General features: G+C 46.6%; 1 protein-coding gene across 1 annotated transcript in view; it reads right to left on the bottom strand.

Moving 5' to 3' along the window:
• Positions 1-19,648, bottom strand: part of col14a1a (collagen, type XIV, alpha 1a) — a 212,318-nt gene that overhangs the window by 120,175 nt on the left and 72,495 nt on the right. The window contains exons 6-10 of the mRNA XM_059973127.1: positions 17,436-17,591; positions 14,289-14,408; positions 10,532-10,696; positions 9,818-9,979; positions 6,835-6,980 (exon numbers count right to left, since the gene is read on the bottom strand). Of these exons, the coding sequence (XP_059829110.1) occupies positions 6,835-6,980; positions 9,818-9,979; positions 10,532-10,696; positions 14,289-14,408; positions 17,436-17,591 (749 nt within the window). The remainder of the gene's footprint in view (positions 1-6,834; positions 6,981-9,817; positions 9,980-10,531; positions 10,697-14,288; positions 14,409-17,435; positions 17,592-19,648) is intronic.

Genomic DNA, 19,648 nt, shown 5'->3' on the forward strand with positions numbered 1-19,648 from the left:
GCTTTCTTTGAACAAGAATAATATTTAATAAAACCTCTTCCAAGTGGAACTAGGTACAAGCTAAATCGAATATGGAACGTAGAACATAGAACAGTAAAGCGTAATATAGGTCTTTTGGCCCACAATGTTGTGCCAATCCATATAACCATATAACCATATAACAATCACAGCACGGAAACAGGCCATCTCGGCCCTCCTAGTCCGTGCCGAACTCTTAATCTCACCTAGTCCCACCTATCCGCACTCAGCCCATAACCCTCCACTCCTTTCCTGTCCATATACCTATCCAATTTTACCTTAAATGACACAACTGAACTGGCCTCTACTACTTCTACAGGAAGCTCATTCCACACAGCTATCACTCTCTGAGTAAAGAAATACCCCCTCGTGTTTCCCTTAAACTTCTGCCCCCAAACTCTCAAATCATGTCCTCTTGTTTGAATCTCCCCTACTCTCAATGGAAACAGCCTATTCACGTCAACCCTATCTATCCCTCTCAAAATTTTAAATACCTCGATCAAATCCCCCCTCAACCTTCTCTGCTCCAATGAATAGAGACCTAACTTGTTCAACCTTTCTCTGTAACTTAAGTGACCTACTCCGCAACCAATCTCACCCTCTCCTACCTCCTACACAGCCCAGAGCCCGAGAAGAATCATGAACAACTTGGATTTACACAGAAACAAGGTACCGCAAAGCGGAGCAATACAGTCAAAAACAAAATCAGACTGGAATCAGTTCAGAATGCAGTTACAAATTTGATTGAAATTATTTAAAGAAATTATAGAAACAATTGTTGTACTCACTGCAACCTAGACTTACAAAGGGAATTTGACTGCAGTCTTCAAAACATTAGGGGAAAATCAGTGGAACATGTCGAGTATGGGACCAGAGAACTGCACCTCAGAATTAGAACTAGGCCCTACAGTTACACAGAGGCTGGTAAATTGGCTAGGGCACCCAGCAGTTGTTAATGAAACACCAGCCAGAAAGAGCTCATCAGATTCAGGGGCCGTTAACTGCTCCTGCCTGGTATTGGATTCTGACCCAAGGTAATCTTCCCAGAATAAACGGGAGTTAGTTAAAGCAGCTGCCTTTAAAATCCTGCTATCAGCCTCAGTACTCTGAGAAGCTGGACAGACTTGGGTGGTTTTCTCTGAAGCGGCAGAAGCTGAGGGGAGGTCTAATAGAAGTTTGTAATATCACAAGAGATGTAGAAGCAGCTAGTATCTGACACTGGAGGGCCTGCACTTAATATCTGACGCTGGAGGGCCTGCATTTAATATCTGACGCTGGAGGGCCTGCACTTAATATCTGACACTGGAGGGCCTGCACTTAATATCTGACGCTGGAGGGCCTGCACTTAATATCTGACGCTGGAGCGCCTGCACTTAATATCTGACGCTGGAGGGCCTGCACTTAATATCTGACGCTGGAGCGCCTGCACTTAATATCTGACGCTGGAGGGCCTGAACTTAATATCTGACGCTGGAGCGCCTGCACTTAATATCTGACGCTGGAGGGCCTGCACTTAATATCTGACGCTGGAGGCCTGAACTTAATATCTGACGCTGGAGGGCCTGAACTTAATATCTGACGCTGGAGCGCCTGCACTTAATATCTGACGCTGGAGGGCCTGCATTTAATATCTGACGCTGGAGGCCGTGCACTTAATATCTGACGCTGGAGCGCCTGCACTTAATATCTGACGCTGGAGGGCCTGAACTTAATATCTGACGCTGGAGGGCCTGAACTTAATATCTGACGCTGGAGGGCCTGCACTTAATATCTGATGCTGGAGGGCCTGCACTTAATATCTGACGCTGGAGGGCCTGAACTTAATATCTGACGCTGGAGGGCCTGAACTTAATATCTGACGCTGGAGCGCGTGCACTTAATATCTGACGCTGGAGGGCCTGCACTTAATATCTGACGCTGGAGGGCCTGCACTTAATATCTGACGCTGGAGGGCCTGCACTTAATATCTGACGCTGGAGGGCCTGCACTTAATATCTGACGCTGGAGGCCGTGCACTTAATATCTGACGCTGGAGCGCCTGCATTTAATATCTGACTCTGGAGGCCGTGCACTTAATATCTGACTCTGGAGGGTGTGCACTTAATATCTGACGCTGGAGGGCCTGCACTTAATATCTGACGCTGGAGGGCCTGCACTTAATATCTGACGCTGGAGGGCCTGCACTTAATATCTGACGCTGGAGGCCGTGCACTTAATATCTGACGCTGGAGCGCCTGCACTTAATATCTGACGCTGGAGGGCGTGCACTTAATATCTGACACTGGAGGCCGTGCACTTAATATCTGACGCTGGAGGGCCTGCACTTAATATCTGACGCTGGAGGCCATGCACTTAATATCTGACGCTGGAGGGCGTGCACTTAATATCTGACGCTGGAGGGCCTGCATTTAATATCTGACTCTGGAGGCCGTGCACTTAATATCTGACTCTGGAGGCCGTGCACTTAATATCTGACGCTGGAGGCCGTGCACTTAATATCTGACGCTGGAGGGCGTGCACTTAATATCTGACGCTGGAGGGCGTGCACTTATTATCTGACGCTGGAGGGCCTGCACTTAATATCTGACGCTGGAGGGCCTGCATTTAATATCTGACGCTGGAGGGCCTGCACTTAATATCTGACGCTGGAGGGCCTGAACTTAATATCTGACGCTGGAGCGCCTGCACTTAATATCTGACGCTGGAGGGTGTGCACTTAATATCTGACGCTGGAGGGCCTGCACTTAATATCTGACAGTGGAGGGCGTGCACTTAATATCTGACGCTGGAGGGCCTGCACTTAATATCTGACGCTGGAGCGCCTGCACTTAATATCTGACGCTGGAGGGCCTGCACTTAATATCTGACGCTGGAGGGCCTGAACTTAATATCTGACGCTGGAGGGCCTGAACTTAATATCTGACGCTGGAGGGCCTGAACTTAATATCTGACGCTGGAGGGCCTGAACTTAATATCTGACGCTGGAGGGCCTGCACTTAATATCTGACGCTGGAGGGCCTGCACTTAATATCTGACGCTGGAGGGCCTGAACTTAATATCTGACGCTGGAGGGCCTGAACTTAATATCTGACGCTGGAGGGCCTGAACTTAATATCTGACGCTGGAGGGCCTGAACTTAATATCTGACGCTGGAGCGCCTGCACTTAATATCTGACGCTGGAGGGCCTGAACTTAATATCTGACGCTGGAGGGCCTGCACTTAATATCTGACGCTGGAGGGCCTGAACTTAATATCTGACGCTGGAGGGCCTGAACTTAATATCTGACTCTGGAGGCCGTGCACTTAATATCTGACTCTGGAGGGCCTGCATTTAATATCTGACGCTGGAGGGCCTGAACTTAATATCTGACGCTGGAGCGCCTGCACTTAATATCTGACGCTGGAGGGCGTGCACTTAATATCTGACGCTGGAGGGCCTGCATTTAATATCTGACTCTGGAGGCCGTGCACTTAATATCTGACTCTGGAGGCCGTGCACTTAATATCTGACGCTGGAGGCCGTGCACTTAATATCTGACGCTGGAGGGCGTGCACTTAATATCTGACGCTGGAGGGCGTGCACTTATTATCTGACGCTGGAGGGCCTGCACTTAATATCTGACGCTGGAGGGCCTGCATTTAATATCTGACGCTGGAGGGCCTGCACTTAATATCTGACGCTGGAGGGCCTGAACTTAATATCTGACGCTGGAGCGCCTGCACTTAATATCTGACGCTGGAGGGTGTGCACTTAATATCTGACGCTGGAGGGCCTGCACTTAATATCTGACAGTGGAGGGCGTGCACTTAATATCTGACGCTGGAGGGCCTGCACTTAATATCTGACGCTGGAGCGCCTGCACTTAATATCTGACGCTGGAGGGCCTGCACTTAATATCTGACGCTGGAGGGCCTGAACTTAATATCTGACGCTGGAGGGCCTGAACTTAATATCTGACGCTGGAGGGCCTGAACTTAATATCTGACGCTGGAGGGCCTGCACTTAATATCTGACGCTGGAGGGCCTGCACTTAATATCTGACGCTGGAGGGCCTGAACTTAATATCTGACGCTGGAGGGCCTGAACTTAATATCTGACGCTGGAGGGCCTGAACTTAATATCTGACGCTGGAGGGCCTGAACTTAATATCTGACGCTGGAGCGCCTGCACTTAATATCTGACGCTGGAGGGCCTGAACTTAATATCTGACGCTGGAGGGCCTGCACTTAATATCTGACGCTGGAGGGCCTGAACTTAATATCTGACGCTGGAGGGCCTGAACTTAATATCTGACTCTGGAGGCCGTGCACTTAATATCTGACTCTGGAGGGCCTGCATTTAATATCTGACGCTGGAGGGCCTGAACTTAATATCTGACGCTGGAGCGCCTGCACTTAATATCTGACGCTGGAGGGTGTGCACTTAATATCTGACGCTGGAGGGCCTGCACTTAATATCTGACGCTGGAGGGCCTGCATTTAATATCTGACGCTGGAGGGCCTGCACTTAATATCTGACTCTGGAGGGCCTGAACTTAATATCTGACGCTGGAGGGCCTGCACTTAATATCTGACTCTGGAGGGCCTGAACTTAATATCTGACGCTGGAGGGCCTGCACTTAATATCTGACGCTGGAGGGCCTGCACTTAATATCTGACGCTGGAGGGCCTGCACTTAATATCTGACGCTGGAGGGCCTGCACTTAATATCTGACGCTGGAGGGCCTGAACTTAATATCTGACGCTGGAGGGCCTGAACTTAATATCTGACGCTGGAGCGCCTGCACTTAATATCTGACGCTGGAGGGCCTGCACTTAATATCTGACGCTGGAGCGCCTGCACTTAATATCTGACACTGGAGGGCCTGCACTTAATATCTGACGCTGGAGGGCCTGCACTTAATATCTGACGCTGGAGGGCCTGCACTTAATATCTGACACTGGAGGGCCTGCACTTAATATCTGACGCTGGAGGGCCTGCACTTAATATCTGACGCTGGAGGGCCTGAACTTAATATCTGACGCTGGAGGGCCTGCACTTAATATCTGACGCTGGAGGGCCTGAACTTAATATCTGACGCTGGAGCGCCTGCACTTAATATCTGACGCTGGAGGGTGTGCACTTAATATCTGACGCTGGAGGGAGTGCACTTAATATCTGACGCTGGAGGGCCTGAACTTAATATCTGACGCTGGAGGGCCTGAACTTAATATCTGACGCTGGAGGGCCTGAACTTAATATCTGACGCTGGAGGGCCTGCACTTAATATCTGACGCTGGAGGGCCTGCACTTAATATCTGACGCTGGAGGGTGTGCACTTAATATCTGACGCTGGAGGGTGTGCACTTAATATCTGACGCTGGAGGGCCTGCACTTAATATCTGACGCTGGAGGGCCTGAACTTAATATCTGACGCTGGAGGGCCTGCACTTAATATCTGACGCTGGAGGGCCTGCACTTAATATCTGACGCTGGAGGGCCTGCACTTAATATCTGACGCTGGAGGGCCTGAACTTAATATCTGACGCTGGAGGGCCTGAACTTAATATCTGACGCTGGAGGGCCTGCACTTAATATCTGACGCTGGAGGGCGTGCACTTAATATCTGACGCTGGAGGGCCTGAACTTAATATCTGACGCTGGAGCGCCTGCACTTAATATCTGACGCTGGAGGGTGTGCACTTAATATCTGACGCTGGAGGGCCTGCACTTAATATCTGACGCTGGAGGGTGTGCACTTAATATCTGACGCTGGAGGGCCTGCACTTAATATCTGACGCTGGAGGGCCTGAACTTAATATCTGACGCTGGAGGGCCTGAACTTAATATCTGACGCTGGAGGGCCTGAACTTAATATCTGACGCTGGAGGGCCTGAACTTAATATCTGACGCTGGAGGGCCTGAACTTAATATCTGACGCTGGAGGGCCTGAACTTAATATCTGACGCTGGAGGGCCTGAACTTAATATCTGACGCTGGAGGGCCTGCACTTAATATCTGACGCTGGAGGGCCTGCACTTAATATCTGACGCTGGAGGGCCTGCATTTAATATCTGACGCTGGAGGGCGTGCACTTAATATCTGACAGTGGAGGGTAACCATTTAGGTGAGGGAGCAAAGTCAAAGGAGAAGTGAAGGGGCAGTTCTTTTTTAAAAAGAGTGGTGGATGCCTGGAACGCACTGCCAGAAATGGTGGTAAAAGCAAGTATGTTAGACATATGTCAGAGATGCTTAGAAATGCACTGAAATGGGCAAAGAATGAAGAAATGTGGACATCATATAGACAAAAGTGAAAGTTATGGTTTAATTACTAGTTTAATAAGTTTGACGTAACAACGCGGGCATTCCTCCGCTGTACCGTTCATGTTCCATGTTCTAACGCAAAATGTACTTTATAGATGTGTTCAACCAAACATGTATAACCTCACTAACATAATCAGGCAATCAGCATCACTGCCCTATTTCTCAAACACCTCCCTGCTCTGATCTACTGTATCACATATACCCCTGGACACACCTCCTCCACCCTTACTTATCTCACTTCTTCCCTCTTTCATATTTTAATCTCTTGCTCTCCATCCTGCATTCTTTTCCTCCCACTGTATCACTACTTAATACCCACTTTATCTTAAGCGCTTGCTAGTTCTGGCAATACATTATTGAGCTGAATTGTTAACTCTGCTTCTCTCTCATCTGATGTGCTCAGTGTTTGCAGCATTTTCTGATTTTGTCTCTGTTTAACAGCATCTGCAGTATTTTGCTTCTTTAATGTCCTCTGTACAACCTCAAAGTTAGGAGCTTGCGGTTGAAGTACCTCTTCTGGCTGACCTGTGGTGGAGTAATAGACTACGCGATATTTCTCCACGTTCCCCGGTGCATGTGACCAGCTGACGCGGAAACTCCTAGCAGTGACATCAGTGATGACGAGGTCCGTGGGTGCCACTGGGGCTGAGGTTGCTTCTAAGGACAGTGAGATCAACAAAGACATTTCTGTAGCACCTTTCACATCTGCAAGACATCCCAAACCCTTCATACAATAATCAACACCCACTTCACTGCAGGAGTCTATACACTGCAATCTGATAACAAGCAGCCAGCCTGAATTCTGTGATGGTGTGGGATTAAACTGCACAGACGACGAGGGTTAACTGGAGTCCAGATGAAATGTCTTGACCCGAGACGTCAACTTACATTCTCTCCTATAGATGCTGCCTGCCATGGTGAATTCCTCTAAAAATCTGCTTGTTACTATGGTTAACAGACTTGCTTTTCAAAATGTAAGAGAGCAAGAGGGGTGGAAGTTTATTTAACAAGACCCTCAGGTTGGAACCGGGGTTGGATGGTTGTTTTAATTTGAAGAGATCAGCTTGCTTTTCCATGTCAGATTTCAGCCTCACAGAATCCCAGCTACCAGCTTGACAGACTGCTGCTTACTAAAGACATGCAGACATACTTTACCAGTTCAGACAAGGTGTGACTATCTCAGTAGTGCTGCTCTCCCTGTGTAGTGGTTACTCCCAACTGAAGCCCAAAGCTCTGGAGTAGGATGTGAACCCTCACCAGTGACAGTACTGGGGTTGGGTGGCTCGCGGGTGATGATCGGTAGTGTCCGGGAGGGAGATCGGGCACCTGGTTGAAGTGGTACTGCAACCAACCGCTGAACATTAGTAGAACCAAAGAGCTGATCGTTCACTTCAGAAAAGGGAAAAGTGGGAAAATATGCACCGATTTTGGGGGGGTGGGGTGGGAATTGGTAGTGGAGAGCATCAACAGCTTCAAAGTCCTGGCTGTTAACATATCGGACGGCACACCAGTGTCGTCACCTTCATAGAAGCTCAAGGAGGTTTGGTGCGTCAATGAGTGCTCAAACAGATGAGTTGTTGAAAGAATCCTGATAGGTTGCAGCATGACTCGTGAGGTAGTGCAGATGCTGGCAATCTAGAGCATTACACACAATGCACTGGAGGAGCTCAGCAGGTAAGGCAGCATCTTTGAATGGGAAGAAACAGCTGACGTTTCGGGCCGAGACCCCTCATCGTGATCTGGTAGGGCAATTCAAATCAGAATTGTCAAATTAAATGGTGACAAAATACTACAAAGGCAAAGTTAAAAGTTCAAAAATTCAAAGTAAAATTTATTATCAGAGTACATACATATCACCATATGCAACCCTGAGATTCATTTTCCTGCTGGCATAATCTGTAACTGTAAACAAGCTGTGCAAATATAAGTGAATAGTAATAAATAATGAGAGCATCAAATAACAAGATAAAGAGTCCTTAAGGTGAGATGACTGGCTGTGGGAAAACCAGAATATAATGAGTGTTCAGGAGCCTGATGGTTGTGGGGTAGTAACTGCTCTTGAATCTGGTGGTGTGAGTCCTGATGCACCTACGCCTTCTACCTGCTGGCAGCAGCGAGAAAAGAGTGAGAATCTTTGATGGTGAATGCTGCCTTTCTACGTTTCATCTAGATGTGCTCAATGGCTTTGCTCGTGATGTACTGGGCTGAATCATTTGCCTTTTGCAGGATTTTCCACTCAAAGGCACTGGTATTCCCATACCAGGCTGTAATGCAGCCAGTCAGCACACTTCCCACCACACATCTGTAGAAGGTTGTCAAGGCCTTTGATGACATGCCAAATCTCTGCAGACTCCTGAGGAAGTAGAGGTGCTGCTGTGCTTTCTTTGCAATTGCATGTACTTGACATTTATGAGTGCAGGAATGTGGATCTGATTCCATGTTCAGCCCAAGAAAGGTACAAACTGAGTGTGGGGGTGGGGGGGGGGATACCGGCTATGCACTATTTTCATCAGCATCGAGAATGTTCCCCTCAGCCACCTTGCAATATTTACAGACATAAATTTCTTTATAACAAAGCCATCAGTGTAAGGGAGTGAGAAAGGTATTCCTATCCATAAACTTAAAACTGTGGGTAAGATGCAGAGAGAGGGACAGAAGGAAAGAAAGAGGTGGACATTAAACAGAGAAAGAATGAGACTTTCTCTCATGCAAAACTCACATCAAATAGATGGTTACGGTCAATGAAACTTACAAAAAAAGGGAAAGTGAACATTTTAAAAATAACATTGGTAAATCGGTTTATTATTGAGGTGCAGTGAAAACTTTTGTTTTACGTGCCATCCAGACAGATCGTTTCATTAGAACAGCACATTGAATACAAGAGAAACACAGAATGCAGAATAATGTCAACACGAGGAAATCTGCAGATGTTGGAAATTCAAGCAACACACACAAAATGCTGGTGGAACACAGCAGGCCAGGCAGCATCTATAGGAAGAAGCGCTGTCGACGTTTTGGCCCGAGACCCTTTGTCAGGACTAACGGAGTCCTGAGTTAGTCCTGACGAAGGGTCTCGGGCTGAAACGTCGACGGTGTTTCTCTCTATAGATGCTGCCTGGCCTGCTGCGATCCACCAGCATTTTGTGTGTGTGCAGGATAATGTGTTACAGTTACAGGGAATGTGCTGTGTAGGTAGACAGCAAGGTGCAAGGCCATGATGAAATAAACTGTGAGGCCAAGAGTCCATTTTATTGTACCAGGAAACCATTCGATAGTCTTGTATCATCAGGATGGAAGCTGTCCTGGATGCACGTACTTCCAGCCTTTTGTACCTGCCACCCAAGGGAAATGAAGAGAATGTCTGGGGCGGGTGGGGTCTTTGACAATGTGCATTCAGCCAATTGATCATTGATTGTCCAGCCAACGTTACAATTATTAGCATTGGAGCAGAACGTGATTACACTGAGGCAGAACACAGATAAACAGTTCCATACCCTTTATCTCTTTATCCTGTTCTTCCACACGTGCACACACCGTCTTGGTGAGGCTTTCAATAATCGTGTTCATGATGTTGAAGTCAGCCACATTGTAAACGTGTGTCTCGTCAGGCTCGGAGGCTATTGCCTTCAGCTCATTTGCATCAGCATTTTTCACACCTATTTTGCAATGGAGACAGTGAAACAAAGCAGTGACATTAACAATGCAGTGACACCTGCCTGCAAAGGCCACATTTTCAAAAGCATCCTTCCACACTACTGTAAACAGTTCTCGATCAAATGGGGAATCATCAACCTAGTAATGATCAAGATGGGCAAAGCGGCTCTTTCTGCTACATGTCTCCATCAGTCTAACTATCCATCTCAGCACAGAAACCTTTCTATGCCTGGAATAACACCACACAAGCAGCTGGAAGGGTGTCTCGAACAGCCCCTGAGGACCGGAGAAGCCCGACTTCCACTCCAGGCATTCAGAATGTTGCACTCCTTCCAAGAGACTGTGCTGCACGGCACACAAAGAGCTCTCCTGAGCCTTACAGAGATCCACCTGCTCTTTGACCGAGTCTGCTTATGCAGGACTCACTAACACACAAACTACAGTGCTGAATAAACCCTTGGGAGAAGCCAGACAGCCCACTTCAATCTGATGCATGGAAAAAATCACCAGCAATTGCACAGGTCACATCCCGCCAGGGAAAGGAGGGAACCTACCTATGGCAAAGAGCTCGATGCCAGCATCCCGTAAGCTTTTAGCTGGAGGAAAAACATCATCCTGCGATTTGCCATCTGTGATCAAGATCCCAATCTTCGGCACTCCTGGTCTGGATCCAGCCTCGGGTTTAAAACTATTCTCCTGGATGTAAGTTAAAGCGAGGCCTAAAAGCAGGTGCAAAGAGACAAGTTAGAATGGCGGCACAATGGGCAACCCAGAGGCACAAGGGTCTGCACATGCTATTATCTGGATACTAGAGGAACATATCTGCTCAGTTCCAGTCAATCTTTCAGGCAACCTAACAGACAGTTAGACTTGAGTCCAGATGAAGGGGCTTGACCCGAAACGTTGGCTGTCCATTTCCCTCTACAGATGCTGCCTGACCATTTGGTCCAGCATCATTTTTACATGTAATCCCATCCAGAATACTATGAGGAATTTTACCTCCAGACATATTTCTGTATCAATTTCTATCCCTAACGACACCAGTCCAGGGCACACATCAGAAATGATTTGGTCTCATAACAGATTAGGGGCTGTTTAGAGCTGCCTGTTCCCACAACAAATGAACACAAGAAAATAGGAGCAGGATTAGGCCACTCAGCCTCTCAAACCTGCCCCACTATTCAATTTGATCATGGCTGATCTGGATTAGGCCTCAAAATCCTCTCTGCGCCAGCTCCACATCACCCACAATTTCCCAATTTTCCAAAATCCATCTGCTTCCTCCTTCAGGGTCTCCAATGATCCAGCCTCCAAAACCCTCCAGGGCTGGACTTCCCAGACAGTCGCCACAATGTTTAGACTCAGGGTAATACAGTTACCATAGAGAGCCTAAGCAGAAACCTCGACCTCACCTGGCACACCTTGGTTTCCATGGTAACTAATTTGGAGATGGAGGAGGAGAAGCTCACTCAAGCCTTTAAGCCCGTTCCATCATCAGGGATATGAACTTCACTTCCAAGACCAATCTTAATTGTTCAAGCCTAATACCCCCCGAATTCCTGAATTATTAGGAGCCTTTGCTATGGATCTGGAGCTACACACAAGGCCGACAAAGTTAAGGGAGCAGACTTCCTCTCCCTGGAAGGACATCTGTGAATGAGAGAAGTGTTTACAATAATCAGACAGTTCATGGTCAGCCTTACCAAGACCAACTCCTATTCAAACCCAGGTTTAATAAACTAAATGTGATTTTCATGGGCTGCTGCTGTGGGCTTTGATCTCGCATCTCCAGATCAATGACCTAGTGCTCTGAGTTACTAATACCTCAACACCGTGCTGTAACTTGGCTCATCAGTAATTTGAGCTTCAGACACAGGAGGTAATCTGACAGATGAACAAAAACTCGACCAGCCATCGAATTTTGAAAACTTAGTGAATTAGAGATAGAGGTCTAGGACAGAAATTCCAGGATTTAGGACACAGAGCTTGTAGACTTGTTCACCTAGGCTGGAGTGAAGGAGATGAGGAAGTGCAAGAACAACTGACACCAGACTGGTGCTCACTGTCTGCAACAGCCAGGTTTTGTATTTGGGTTCTGAAATAAATCCAGACAAACGGTCGCAGACCCAACGCCCTGACGGGTGACTGGTCCTCTCTCCAATGATGCTGCCTTACCTACTGCGCATTTCCAGCACCTTCTATCTTTGTTCCAGACTTCTGGCATCTGCAGTTTTTTATTGACCTACAAGGTTATGTTGGAACCAGTTCACAGAACAAGGCACAGACACCAGGCTTACAGAAACATTTTAGTTACCATCAGCACAAGAGTAAATTGAATGGAAATAGCAGAACACCCACTCGTTTCCTTGTGCATCTTTCCAAAATTCTCTTCAAGAGAACAGCTTGTGACTGTGGGATGCAAATGCCTCACAAACTCCAGACGTCATTTCACTCAACTCTCCCTTTGTCCATAATGAAACAGACCTCTGACTTCTCCCTAAACTCATCACAATAGAAAGACTTGCATTTCTATGGCGCCTTTCACAACCTACAGAGCATAAAGCATAGGGTAATACAGCACAGAAACAGGCCTGTCAGCTCACAGGGCAGTGCTGAACATGGTGCCAAATTAAATAAAATGCTTTCTGCCTGCACGTGATCCATATAAGACCATGAGACGTTGCAACAGGATTAGGCCATTTGCCATCGGGTCTGCTCCGCTATTCAATCATGGCTGATCCTTTCTCCCCTCCTCAAACCCATTCCCTGGCCTCCCCCTCATAATCTTTGATGCCGTGTCCAATCAAGAGCCTATTGATCTCTGCCTTAAATACACCCAATGACATTGCCTCCACAGTTATCTGCGGTAACAAACTCCACAAACTCACTACTCTCTGGCTTAAGAAATTTCTCCGCATCTCTTTTTTAAATGGATGACCCTCTATCCCGATGCTGTGTCCTCTTGTCCTAGTCTCTCCCACCATGGGGAAACATCCTTTCCGCATCTACTCTGTCTAGGCCTTTCAACATTCGAAAGGTTTCAGTGAGATCGGTCCCCCATCCTTCTAAGTTCTGGTGAGTACAGAGACAGAGCTATCAAACACTCCTCATATGATAACTCTTTCATTCTTGGACCTCCTCTGGACACTCTCCAGTGCAAGCTCATCTTTTTTTAGACGAGGAGCCCAAAACTGTTCACAATACTCAAGTTGAGGCTTCACCAGTGCCTTATAAAGCCTCAACATTACATCCCTGCTCTTGTATTCAAGCCCTTTTGGAATGAATGCTAACATTACATTTGCCTTCCTCACCACTGACTCAATCTGCAAGTTAACCTACAGGGTGTTCTGCACAAGGACTCCTAAGTCCCTTTGCATGTCTGATTTTTGGATTTTCAAATCCCACTCTGGAGTTTAAAGTCAATCACTTTGCCCCCTGACACCAGCACAGCACTGAGTGTGTACTACATTGCTGGAGATGTCAGCTTCTGGTTGAGATATTTAACTTTGGCCCCATCTGTATATGAATCTCTTATCTGAAATGGGAAACACTGACCGTGCAATGCTCTGTCAGTACTGCATTGTGAGTATCAGACTTGAACCCAAACCTCTGACTCACCACCACAAAAGGCGGGATATCACGGTGACCCCTCATTTCAACTCAGCTTCCCGTTCTCATTCCGACAAGTCAGTCCATAGCCTCCACTACTGCTGTGATGAGGCCACACTCAGGGTGGGGGAGCAACACCTCACATTCCATCAGGGTAGGCTCCAACCTGATGGCATGAAGATCAATTTCTCTAACTTACGGTAATTTCTCCCTCATCTCCCTTCTCTCTTTTTCCATTCTCCTCTTAATCCTTCTCTTCTCCCGATCAGGCCATCATTTCCATCTGAAAAGGTGCTCTTTTCCTTCCTTTCCTCCCATAGGCACTGTCCTCTCCTATCAGATTCCTTCTTCTTCAGCCCTTTACCTCTTCCACCCAACTTATTAAACCCCCAACCAACTTATCCATCACCTGGTTCACCTACCAGATTGTATTCCTTTTCCTCCCCCCCAACTTCCCATTCTGCTTCCTCCCCCCTTCCTCTTCAGGCCCGATGAAGTGCCTCGGCCTGAGACATCGACTATTTATCCCTCTCCATAGATGCTGCCTAATATGCTGAGTATCTCCAGCACTTTTCCAACATCTCTCGTGTGTAGTTCATCATTCTCATTTAATACATGAAAACAATTGGAACTGATAAGCTTGTCTATGGCCCCCAAGACGCCAACCATCATGTAGTTGGTCACCTGGGCAAGACACAGTACCTGTGAGTGTGTTGCCGCCTTTGTAAGGCAGGTTTCGGACAGCATCCAGCACCGCCTCCTTTGTGCTATGTTCATTCAGGTTCCATTCTATCCGTGGGTCTCCACTGTACTGAGCCAATCCTGAAACGAGTGGACAGCAAGCTCAGAATATACCATCTGGACATTGCTCAATCAACACAAGCGCGTATTCAATAGGGGGAGTCAAATCAGCTTTGCCTGCTTGAAGCAGAACTCACCACGTAACACAGAGTGAAGCTTTTATTCAGCCCATTTAACTGAATTCAATCACACAATTAAATAACTTTGCATTATTGCTAATGTGAAGTTTACACAGAGTAATTTGGTGTTCCGGGGAGCAAAGGGGATGCATGAATCATTTCCAAACACAGCTGCTGGCTCAGAGGCAAAAAGCCTGCAGCTCCATTTCATTTACCTCATAATGAAATCCAGGAAACTATTAAATAGTCAAAGAGCAAAACATCAGTGTCTCTTTATTAACCACTTAAAGTCTGTTTTTAATTGTAGCCTCAAGCTGACTTTTGCCTCCTTATTCTCACTGATGCCGAGACCAGACCTTCGGCAGTGAATACAGAGTACGGCCAAATGTAAGGAGTTCAGTGCAGAGACTAGTACATTTGGGGCTGTTCTGCTCGTAGAAGAGCAGGTTAAATAGAAGCTTTTAAAGAGATTAAATCAGTACATGGCTCCTACAGCAAGAGCGTCAGTGAGGATAAATTTCAGGGAAAATGAGAGTTATCTTAAACTGTGAGCTGGGATGTTCATCCTGAAAGAGCTGTGCAGGCCGATCCAACACAACCTTGCAACCAAGAATATGATGTATTCTTGAAAGGGAAGCAATCACAGGGTTAAGAAGAAGTAGTGGAGCCAGCATTGGCTTGATGGGCTGAGTGGGCTGACACATTTCATGACTCCATGAAATAACAGAGTGATAACCCAGTGGGCTCCAGCATCATACAGGTTCAGTGGTGTACCAGACCCTCAGGTGGGGAGCCCGGAGGAGGCTCAGGATCTAGGAAGGATTTGGTAAACTAAGTTAGTAAATTGGTTCATTGTTGTCACACGTACCAAGGTGCAGGGAGAAGCTTTGTTTTTGCACGCCATCCATATGGACCATTTCATCGCATCATTGCATTGAGGAAACAGTAATATCAGAGTGCAGAATATAGCATTATGCACGGGCATAACGAGGTAGAGTGAGAGGTCAATTATTTATTGTACTACATGACCACTCGATAGCCTCACAACACCAGCATAGAAGCTGTCTTTGAGCCCCTGACGTCAGGAGTTCCCCACAGGTAGTCACACAGCCTTCCAGCCAGAGAGTGATGCATTCAAGAAAGAGAAGGCTGAACCTGATATCAGAATGGATGAACTAAATTAACAGGAGGAAAGGAGGGAAGACCCCTAACCCAAAAGAACACAGAAAATGTATCATGAACCACCTTGGTAAAGTAGATGTAGAGAAGGTGAAATGCTGAATAAACTAACAGGAGCAATATTATGCCGAGAGAGGGAGAGCTTATTCCTGCAGGAAGGGGTTGAAGTGGATGGTCGAGATGCGTTCAATTGAAAGATGGATAAACACAAGAGGGGGAGGAATACAAGGAGGGTAGGAGAGGGATGGGTGATGGAGGGAGGGAAGAGGAGGCTGTTGTGGGCCACCAACACTAGTACACAGCAGAGGCGGCACTTCCTCTGCTGTAAACTCGGTGTAGTGTCACAGAAATGAGACTAGCTCAGGATCAAGTGTACGGGTGAGTGGTGGGACACTGTCCCAGCTGAGAAATGGCCAGAGCCCCTCCCCACTGGAATTAACACAACAGAAGGTCAACCCCTCTAGTTTCAGGTTCTGCCCATATAACGGGGCCAGTCACAGGCGTGACGGCCGCCAGTGCCAGATATCGAATCACATCCGCTATATTCAAGGGGAGGCACACACAGCTTCAGTGAACATTGAAACTCTCAGTCTCACTGCATTTACTTCAGTAGTTTCCCACTCCCACATCCTATTTCCCTTACTGACCCCTCATAAAAACCACTCCCACTCTACAGTGGGATGGAAAACCCTTCCCATTAGACACCGCACCTGAGATCTGACAATCAAGGTGTTTTTCCCCTAATGATTCATTGCACTGAGGACCACAGTCAACTGAGATCTCTGCTCAACCCTTCTGGTTAAGCCCCATACCTCCACCACCACACAGCCCAGGAAGGGTAGGAAAACAACATTATTTTCACAGGATAACAAAACTGTTAGAACAATCAGATATTTAACATTGGCAGCATCACATCAGCTAGTTTTACAATGGCCATAGATCATAGGCTCTACTTTAACACTGGTGTCACTCAGTTCAAAGGTGACAGGATTCCATCTGCTTTGCACAAACATCAAAGTCACAATGGTTAACATTATTGGGACCTGCCAATCGACAGGGGGATGGGACTTGTAATACATAAATAAAAAATAGAGAAAAAAAACACTCAGTACGTCATGCAGCATCTATGGAGAAAGAAACGGAGTCAATAGTTCAGCTGGATGACTTTTCATCAGAACTGGAAAAGGTCATAAACACTTTTTTGCTTTTTCTCTCCACAGATACTGCCCAACCTGCTGAAAGTTGCATATCTTTATTTTCAGTTTCCAGCATCTGAAGAATTTTGCTTTGGAAGTATTTAGTTCAGGCTGGGGGGGGGGGGGGGGCGAGTGCAAGAATGAGGAGGAAATGGCAGATGATTTTGGAACCTGCCGATGATAGTCAGGAACCTGGTTCAGCTACAGGCAATGATGGTGTTTGGGAACCTCATTATAGTATAGAGTAGACAGTGATGGGCGGAAACCTCATTGTAGAATAGTTGATGATAATGAGGATCTGTTACAAGTAAAGATGTTTGGGAACCTGGTTCTAGTTTAGATAATGATGGTCGGAACCAGGTACTTGTACTGGCAATGATAATCAGGAACTTGGTTCCAATACAGGCAATGATGTTTGGGAACCTGCCTCTAGTATAGGTGATGATAATTGGGAACCTTTCTGTATCACAGGTGATCATAGATCCTTCAATTTGAACAGATTTAGACAAAAATCAAGCGGATATTTTCACGGTGTTGCGGGAAGATGGACTCACCTATTCTGGTTTTGTCAGAATCTACATTGAAAGCACTAACCAAGTTCTCCAAAAACAGTCGCACAAGTCGGAAGTTAAGACGGCCAATGCTCCAGGAGCCATCCACCAGAATGACAATATCTGCAATAGCGGGTGACTTGCACAGAAACTGCGAGCCTGCAACCAAACAGATTGGAAAAGAAGTGACACCAGTGAACAGGTCATTCGCCAACATCAAAATGAACAGGTCTCTGAATCCATCCTTCTCATGAGAGTCATCCCTGATGTGCAGGTGAACAAAGTTAGTCAATCACTTATTAATCATACTATCTAACCCAAGTGTCATCATGTAAATTAGTGATCACCTTTTGATTTTCATCGATTCTCACAGCACAGAAACAGTCCATTCAGCCCACAATGACCATGCTAGCCATCATGTTTGTACCCTTCTCCACTAATCCTATTTGCCAGCACTTGTTATGCCCTGGCAATTCAAGAGTATCTCCAGATACTTCCTATAGGTAATCTTTACTCCGTTAGAAATAAGATGCTGTTTTGAGTAACCATGACAACAAAGTGTGTTTCAAATAATGAACATCACAACTGACTCTGCTTCCCACGGGGGTGGGAACTGTAGAGTGCCTTTATTTTAATGTCATCACAAAAGGCAGGAGGAGGGATACAATACAGAAAGATTCATTGTCAATTTATTCAAAGAGTTTGCACAAAAAAAGAACTAGCATTTATTATCTCACACCGAGCTACAAAGCACGCGCAGACAATTCCGTTGCGTCAGGAACTGCGTTCATTTCAGCAAGTCACCACAAACACTTTAAGTGCATTGAAGAGGCAATGATTTTGAATCCTTTGTCTCAGAGATCATGCGAGTGCACCGTTGATGCTGCCTTCACCTGCATCTCCTCTACTTCCCGGACATCAGCGCTCACCCCACCTTCTCTCTCCCTTAACAGGGATAGAGTTCCTCTTGTCCTTACCCACCACCCACAAGCCTCCACGTTCAACAGGTTATTTTCCACAGCTTTTGCCATCTTCTACAACCAAACTCATCTTTACTCACCCACTCTCTGCTTTCCTCTGGGATCCATAATTCCCTTGTCCATTTGTCCCTCCTCACTAATCTCCCTGCCACTATTCATCCCTGCAAACAGCCAAAGTGCCACACCTGCCCACTCACCTCCTCCCTCACAGCAGACTCGCAGGTGAGGTAACACTTCACCTGTGAATCTGCTGGAATCCTCTATTGTATCCAGAGCACCCGATGCTGCCTCCTCTACATTGGTGAGACCCATCGTAAATTGAGGGACCACATCGTCGAGCCCCTCCGCTCTATCCACCTAAATCAGAAGCTCCCAGTGGCCAAACATTTTAATTCGCTTTCCATTCCCCTTCCGACACGTTTGTCCGTTTGTCCCACAGAGTGAAAGAGCAAGACTTTACATCCCATCTCTGTAGTCCTCTCCAACCTGATGGCATGAATGTCTATTTATCCTTCCAGTAAAACATTTTTTCCCTCCCCTTTCCCTCTTCTTTTATTCTCCACTCTGACCTCTAACCTCTTCTTATCTGCCTATCAATTCCTGCTGGTGCCCCCCCTCCTTCATTTTCTCCGAAGGTCTTCTCTCTTCTTTTATCAGATTGTTTCCTCTCTAGTCCTTTACCTTTTCCACCAGCTTGGCTTCACTTATCACCTTCTACCTATCCTCTTCTCCCTCACCCCCCAACTTTTTTATTCTGGAATCTTTCCCCCTTCCTTTCCACCCTGAAGGGCATGGCCCGAAATGTCAGCTGTTTGCTTATTTCCATGGATGCTGCCAGACCTGCTGAGTTCTTCCAGTTTCTGCAGAAATTCTTGTGCTAATCAAGTGAATGAGTAGTCCAAACCACAGCAGGCTTTCACCTTGATGTTTACAGTGTATTTTCATGACTCAGGGGAGAGTTTCCTTTCTCCTTCCTCGACAGATGTAGGTTGTTGCTTAACTGATGCCAATCCACCTTGGCCTTTGTTCCAAGAAACGAAACTAATCTATCTTGAACAACACACACAAAATACTGGAGGAACTCAGAAAAGAGTAAACGGTCAATGTTTTGGTCCGAGTCCCAATGAAGGGTCCAAACACAACTATCTACTCTTTTCCATAGACGCTGCCTGGCCCACTGAGTTCCCCCAACATTTTGTGTGTGTTGCTTGGATTTCCAGCATCTGCAGATCTTCT

Source organism: Hypanus sabinus, chromosome 1 (genome assembly GCF_030144855.1).
Source record: "Hypanus sabinus isolate sHypSab1 chromosome 1, sHypSab1.hap1, whole genome shotgun sequence".
NCBI lineage: Eukaryota > Metazoa > Chordata > Chondrichthyes > Myliobatiformes > Dasyatidae > Hypanus > Hypanus sabinus.